The sequence below is a fragment of the Epinephelus lanceolatus genome, chromosome 9, assembly GCF_041903045.1.
Source record: "Epinephelus lanceolatus isolate andai-2023 chromosome 9, ASM4190304v1, whole genome shotgun sequence".
Classification (NCBI taxonomy): domain Eukaryota; kingdom Metazoa; phylum Chordata; class Actinopteri; order Perciformes; family Serranidae; genus Epinephelus; species Epinephelus lanceolatus.
The window spans coordinates 41195572-41203696 of record NC_135742.1 but is presented as its reverse complement, the minus strand read 5'-3'; the positions used below and the strand labels follow the sequence as shown (position 1 = coordinate 41203696).

Here is an 8125-nt window from a genome sequence, read left to right as displayed (position 1 = left end):
ACAAAATGACAAAAGAGTCGAAAATTTACTTACGCACTAGGGATTTCAAAACTGTGAATAAAGTGTAAGGAATAGTCTGAAGGTCTATTCTGAGGTTGACAGGAGGGTGTGGCTGAGTATGAGCATGGTAAATGGCACAGGCATAGTTACTTTCTAATTTCCTGAAAAGATACTGTCTCAACTGTCCCCCTGTCCCTGCTGACCCCGCTCTCCCTGAATGATGCAGACATTAATAAGTGGCTTCACCATTACAGCAGCAAAAATGTAGGAGTATGTCTTTTATAGAATGCAATATGAGGAGCAGGTTGTCTGACTTTTTATGTAGCAGGCTTCCTCACACTATCTACTGTACCTACCACCTGTGATATTTCTGTGTCTATCCCAGTTCAAGTTAAAATGGATGAAATTTTGCATAGGGCCTTTCACAATAGCGTGCACTGGGGCCCATCATAACTACCTTACATCACTGAGTGTCCTGCTTTCTACAAACAGTGTTATGGTTACTCTGGAAAATCCACACTGTCAACATTTTAACTGGAACTACTTCATACTGAAGAAATAGGCCCCATGACATCCTGAGCCTGAGGAGCCTGAGATCTGAGATTTCCCTTGCCAGCGACTGCTTCTCTGTAACTGTTGTACATATGAATAAATAAAAACAGTGATTCCTGACCTATTTTGCCTTGTGATCCTTTATGACAAATCAGGGTCAACTTATAATCAAAAGTTACATATTTTTTATGATATATGTGCTCTCGAATGATTTCCACCATCTCAGATTGCTTTTCTGATGTTTTATAGGTCTGTAGAGGTAAAGCTATCCCTTATTTCACTTGTTCTTACTGTGTATTTGTTGTTGTAAGTGCAATACATATTTTCTTCTCAACATATATGTACATTTATGAGTGCAAAGGGGAATATATATATATATATAAACAGAAGAAAACAAAAGGGATACATTATAGATCAGTGATAGGTTTTTCTGTTTGAAATAGTCTATAACATTTTGCCATTTTAAATAGAGCATATTCACCTTTCCTCTCAGTGTTTTTTCAATTTAAACATGTTTAGCAAAGTTAAGTGGGCTGCTGGGTTTTTGTTTCTAATTTTAAAAATCAGTTTCCATTCCAACAGTGTCACAAAGTATATCATATCAAAGCATGGTTATTTGACAGATCTATCATAACTGCTTTCACTTCAAACACTGCCAGAACTGAGTCTGGTTTGAGTTTCTCCTGTAAAACCTCAGACAGAGTTTGGAATACTTTAGTCCCATAATTAACAATCCCTGAGCAGTTCCAAAACAGATGCACCTGTCCACATCGATCACAGGATGGATTTACTGAAGGAAACATCTTGGAAAGTCTCAGTTTTGGTGAGAACAGTCTGTGTAATATTTTGAACTGCAACAATCCATGTCTAATTCACACAGAAGAAGAATGGCATGTTCTTGGGCCTTTCTCCTCCAATCTTCTGTGATTTCCACTTCCAGATCCTCCTGTCAGGTCTCTCTCAGATGGCCCAATGTGGCTGTACAGTCTATTTGTACCAGTTGCTTATGAATTTTAGATACAGCTCCTTTAGTTAAAGGGTTGGACAAAAACAATGTATCTATTGTGGAACCAGGTAGCTCGTTGGGAAAGGAAAGAAATGTTCCTTTAACATAACTCTGAACTTGCACTATCTATCTGAAAAAATGTTCTTGTAGTTGACTGAATGTGGAAAAGATCTTGTCACTATGAAAGTTTCATAGGCTATAGAATGTATAGAGATACCACTGATGAATTGTGATGATGGAGTGAATGTTTGATTGCCTGTCAGCAGAGTCAGCACTGAGCAGCCGATGTGTCTCTTTATCTGGACACTATTTTTTAAGCAAGGGCAATATGAGTCTAAGTTTTTTTTTTCTTCTGCCCTATTTTTTTTTAATTCATTCAGTTTCCGTAGACACTTATCCTGTGGTGGGTCGTGGGGGGGCTGGAGGGAGGCGCAGTACACCCTGGACAGGTCGCCAGACTATCACAGGACTGACACATGGAGACAGACAGCCATTCACACCTATGGACGATTTAGAGTCACCAATTAACCAAGATGTCTTTGGACTGTGGGAGGAAATTGGAAAACCCCAACAAAACCTATGCTGACATGGGAAGGGCATGCAAACTCTGCACAGAAGGGCATCCCCACCCTAGATTTGAACTAGGAACCCTCTTGCCTTGAGGTGACAATGCTAACCACTGTGCCACCTTCTTTTGTTTATTATTTTGTGAATCACTGCCCTATGTATTGTGTGGTCTGTAAATTATTTGTGGAGAAACAAGAGGACACTGTTTCAGGAAAGACATGTTGCAATTGATTTTATTAAATCCCTTCTCAACACTGAAAACCACAAACTAAATTCCATTGTACTGGGGTGGGAGCAGTAATCTCTCAGATACATATCCAAAACTTGAACTATCAAAACAAAACTATCTTCTTGACTAGATACCACCAAAGGGAAGTGAGAGTATATGTATTTTTGTAACAGTATCATTTAAACTAGCATTAATATTACAGCCATGTAGTTAAATGCTGAAGCATGTTTACTGGGAGGTTAATTGGCAAGGCCTCACCCCTCCTGGCCAACAGCTGTCCCCAATCAGTAATCAGTCTGCAGAGTTTGGAGAATCCTTTTTAAGGAGCACACAGATGACACAGAAGCATAGCAGTGAACCTACTGTTGGCAAAATGGCTGGACTTTGTGGGCTGTCTTTGAGGTAAGTTATCAAATATTACGTTTCTGCTTCTGTGTTTGAGTTGTCCTCTTTCAGGTGGCTGATCTGAGCATTAATTGCATTTGCAGGGTGTCTTGGATTTCATGCCTGCTGATCAGTAGTATATCTTGTCTCCCTGCACCAAAAGGTAATGTTAGCACTCCAAAGAATGAACAGTTTAATAAATGTCAGATGGGTAACTTATGCCTGAATTGACACCAGTTCCGTGTTTCCAGGTTATGGCTCAAACAATCCCGGTCCTGCTCCTGGGGTCTTCATGGGCTGGCGGCCATCTTCTGGCTCTAGCTACCCAAATGTAGACAGTAGTGGCTCTACCTCTGGGATAAAGCTGGGCTCTGTAGGTGGGGATGATGGAATGGATAGTAGCTTCTCTGCCCCCCAGGCTACAGGTTCTTTTAGCAGTGGGTATGCGTCCAGTGTTGGTTCTCGGTATGACAACAGTGGATATAATATGGGTGTAGGCTCGGTAGGTGGACTCTATTACCCCAGCTCAGGTTCCACAGATGGTGAAGGTGATGTGGAGGAAAGCCCTGAGCCTGTCCTCAGTGACGTGTCAGACCTGGAGCCAGTCTACTCATTCAGATCCCGCTCAAGCTACCAGCATGGAAGAGCTGCATTCTCCCAAACCCGCTACACTCCTGGAGAGGTCCTGTTCCCACCTCTACCAGCTGTCCAGAACAGCCCTCAACAACCCGTCAAAGCTTCAAGCAAAGGCAGCCACTGAGCATCTTGAAAGGTAATACAATTTGGACACACTGCTAGAGACTTTATTTGACTTCAGCCAATTTTGATCTTTCTGCTTCATTCTTTTTCAGATCTCACATCTCCAGTGGCCTGACTTGATGGATCTTGAAGGAAAAATAAAATTCATACTTATCTGATTTTTCAGCTTGGTCTGTCATGTTACCATGAGGTTGAACCTTGTACTTTGGATTAAATGGTTAATATTCCAGGAGAGTCCACTTCATTTGCACAAAGCTTTCAGGATAGGCTTTGGAGTTTGTCTCTAATGAAATGCATCCGGTAACCACATGTACATAAATCAGTTCTCACTTGGTGTAATCACTTCTTCTGTTCATACTATCAACTAAAATGTGAATTTCTATTGCAAGTGGTGGGGCACAATGGCAACGCATCCTCCATTCCAAAGTAAATTGACTTCAAATGAGGCTTAAGCAGTTAAAAGGTTGCCATCAGTGTGACTTCCCCTGTCTTACCATCCCTCCACTGCAGCTTGGAACAATAAACTACACAATTATGCATGAAAATCACCCTTTGGCAATACATGACCTGTTTAATTGTGTACTAGTTGTAACTTGGATGGGTAGATCCTGAGGGTAAAATCCCCTTCGCAGTGGATCCTGTATGTTTAACTAATATGCAAAAGCAAATGCATGTTCAAACTCAATGCTGACGATGTGCTTTGTATTCACACAAGGAAATGCAATGTACTGTGTGTCAGCACAATGTTGATTGGGAATATATTTGTGCCAAAATATTCAAACTTGCAATATCTACTTGTGACTACAGCATGATTTAACTGTGCTTATGTGCAGGCACTGGCAGTACTTGGTCAAGGAAAGATCCTGGTCTAGTTTAACCTGTTCAAATCAGTATTCTTTGGAGTCAACTTTAACCCGAGGCTGTCTTAGCTGTATAAAACTTAAATCAACATTTTATACACATTTGGCTGGTTTTGGCTGAGGTCACTACCACCTGCCAGGACACGTATAACACCATTAGAGGGGTAAACACATGCTTTTAATCTGTATCTTTTGGTGCATTGTGGTCTTGTAATTGTGTTTTCTCTACATTGAAAATGACCTCCAAGCAAAGGTTTTCTGACATACCTGTTTGACAGTGAAAATTAGTCTGAGAATGTTGAGGAGGACCCTGAGGCACCCTCCTGATGAAAATGAGACCCTTAGTATACCTCCTGTTGTGTCTCAACCACCAGTTGACAGATTACTTTCCTCTCCCCACTTGAAGGCAGGGGAGATTTAGTGCTGCTAATGTGATCAAAAGGGTTCTGCGTCTCACCAGGTATGTTGTCAGCATGTCCAAGACATAAAATCAGCCTCTGAGCCTTTGATAAAACCATTAACCAAAAAATATGTTTGAGATGACAAACTTGGAGTGGAGGTGCATGTATGGGGACCGAGACTTGGATGTGGCCCACTCGCAAGCTTACATTAGGTTCTTCATTTTGACAAGAGTGTCCAAGTCAAGACAAGGCAACAGCAAGCTTTTGGAGTGTTGACTCTGGAAGGACAACTTTTTTCCAGCCAATGTGTGTCTGGACGCATTCCAAGTTCTCTCTCATATCATACACATAGACTGTAAATATAATGGATATATCTACCGGAACGTCACACATTGGTTTGTGGACTGCAGTTTTGAAGCCTCAGGTTTGACATGTCGGCCGTCGCCATCTTGATTTTTTGGAGCCAGAAGTGATATTGAGTGAGGGGTCATTCTGTCTGAGAAGCTGAGGACGCTATCTGCAGACAGCCTGTAACACAAAGCGGCATTGTACTTAATTATGTATAACTTTAAGCTTTAATAAATTTGCAGGTGAGCTGTATAAAAATACACCCTCCTGTACAGTTGTTACAAATGTTGAAATAAGCTATAGAGACCAAAAGCTTTTGATACCAGGCTGTAAACATGTTTATTTCTGCTGTAAAGCTGGACACTTTAACATGGGGGTCTGTGGGGATTGACTGGCTCCTGGGGCCAGCCTCAAGTGGCCGTTCAAAGAACTGCTGCTTTTGGCACTCCAGTGTTGGCTTCATTTTTTAGCCATGGAGATTGCCACTTGGTCATACACCTTGTGACAAATATGCAGCAAGACAGGACATATAGGACAAGTGGGTCCTGCAATAAACCCATCTTTACAATGCAGGACCCAACATGACTTTGGATAAATGTGCGGTTGAATTTCATCGACGCTGTCTTTCAGACAATATGTACCAAGCAAACCAGACAAATCTGGTATCAGAATTAACACAGCATGTGATGCACAGTCCAGCTATGCTTGTAATATACAAGTGTACACTGGGAGCCCCCCTGGGGAACACTTGAAGAGAATCAGGGCATGAGGATGGTACAAGACATGGCCTAAGGACATTTTTTCACATTGTACACACTGGGTGAGGAACTGCTGAAACTGAGGCTTATCATGTTGGAAACAGTGTGAAAAACTAAGCCTGATCTTCCGCATGAACCCATTACAACAGCAAAAAAGATCTTTCTTTCCAATTTTAGGTTAATCAGTTATTTTACGGTGATTTGCATATTTTTTCATAGTCATGTAATAGGTTTACTGCATGTATAAGGAGGGCTGGGATGTGTGTGTGTGTGTGTGTGTGGGTGGGGGGGTATCTAAAGGGTTATTTAGGTCGTCAAAAAAGAGACATCAAGAACTTGATACATTATGTTGATTAATCATTTTACTTGCAATCATTTTATGGATAAAACAACATATTTGAAAATTTTTTCATCTGATGTCAGTGTTACAGCATTGAGACAGCCCTTCTTAAAGTCATGACCTACCTCTTAATGAATGCTGATGTATGCCTGTGCTCAGTTCTTGTGCTGCTGGACTTAAGTGTGGCCTTTGACCAAACTGATATTGGCATTCTTTTAGATAGACTGAGGCACTGTGTGGACATATCTGGTACTGCCCTAAACTGGTTCACTTCATACTTGTCAAACAGGAAATTCTGTGTCTCTGTTAACAACATCATGTCATCTATTTCCCATTTCAAGTACAGTGTGCCTCAAGAGTCAATCCTTGGTCCAATTTTGTTCTCATTATAGCCTACATGCTTCCCTTAGGTGATGTCATCCGTCCACATGATGTTTCTTTCCACTGTTATGCAGATGACACTCAGCTGAACCTCCCTGTTAAACCAACTGACCTCAGCATGCTGAGTTCTCTACAGGACGTCTATATGATATATAAAAAATGGATGTTGTTAAATTTTCTTCAGCTCAATTCTGATAAAACAGAGATCCTTGTAATTGGGTCACAGCATATCACAAAACAAATACTGCCATCTACTGGTTACCTGTCACAACACACAAAGCCTATTGCAAGAAATCTTGGTGTCATGTCCAATAGTACTTTATGTTCTGAACAGCTTGTTCAATCATGTTTTTATCACCTCAGAAATATTGCTCAAATACGATCTGTTTTAACTTGCTAAGCCTGCTGTCACTGCTGATTGATGTATACACATTAAAACAGTACTGTTGAAGACCTAAAAATGTTAACTGTACATGTATCGGGCTATGCACATCTGATAATTAGTAATGTTAACTGAAAAAAAAGAAGTTATATCAGTATGGAGTTTCTTAACTCTCACATTGACGTAATTTTCAACTAGCCTGTATACATCAATAGCATGATCAAATTCCTGAAGTTCAGTTATGGCTTTTGGTTTTGCTTTGCCACCCCAAGATTTTCAGTGGTCCTATCTGGCCACCCTATTTAAAAAAATCTAGGGGCACCACTGCTTTGGCTGAAAGAGAGGTCTACAAGTCTGAGTTGGAAGCCTGTTCTTTTGCACCACCTCTGCAGCTGAGCTGTGTTGTACTGGCCTGCACTGTTTGGTAGCTTCTCCACACTGCACTGGTCTTAATGCCTGTTTATGTAATGTTTAGCTAAAAGACAGCTATATCTTAATACTGAACACAGATTACAGACAGGCAGTTCTATTTGCAGCTTATGTACCTTGTTAAAATTTTGTGTCTTTTATATAATTCTGTTTGAACACTTAAACTGCTTTTTGCACATCTGGTTGGATGCTAAACTACATTTTGTTGTCTCAGTACTTTTACTCTTTATTGTGAAGTGACAATAAAGTTACATCTTATCTAATCTTACATCCCCCTCTTCTGGCAGGTTTTTTGTGTGCTTATACATGTTTTACTAGTTAAATGGGAACACAGACAAAGGGCAGACAAATTAATGTCAACATATCATGCCACTTAACAGAAATTGGAGCACTCACAATTACAGATACTGCTACAAAAATGGGTAAAATTATACTGAGTGCTAGTGAGCTCTGTTTCTCAGCTCTTAAAGTTATATGTGACCATTAGGATAAAGGCAGCAATGTCAGAGAGATATTTCAAAACCTGGAAAAATAAAACCAAAACTATCTCCATAGGTGGATACCACCAAAGGGAAGTGACTTTTTTTTAAAAAAAATAATAATAATGAAAATGGGATTAATATTACAGCCATGTAGTTAAATGCTGAAGCATGTTTACTGGGAGGTTAATTGGCAAGGCCTCACCCCTCCTGGCCAACAGCTGTCCCCAATCAGTAATCAGTCTGCAGA

At 40.5% G+C, this 8125-nt stretch overlaps 1 protein-coding gene across 1 annotated transcript; it reads left to right on the top strand.

Annotated features, from left to right (window-relative positions):
• Positions 1-2657: 2657 nt before the first annotated feature.
• On the top strand, positions 2658-3655 carry LOC117253019 (uncharacterized). Its single transcript, XM_033620340.2, has 4 exons — positions 2658-2756; positions 2843-2901; positions 2990-3510; positions 3590-3655. The coding sequence occupies exons 1-3, from the start codon at positions 2689-2691 to the stop codon at positions 3496-3498; spliced, it is 636 nt and encodes a 211-aa protein (XP_033476231.1). The 5' UTR covers positions 2658-2688; the 3' UTR covers positions 3499-3510; positions 3590-3655.
• Positions 3656-8125: the final 4470 nt, after the last annotated feature.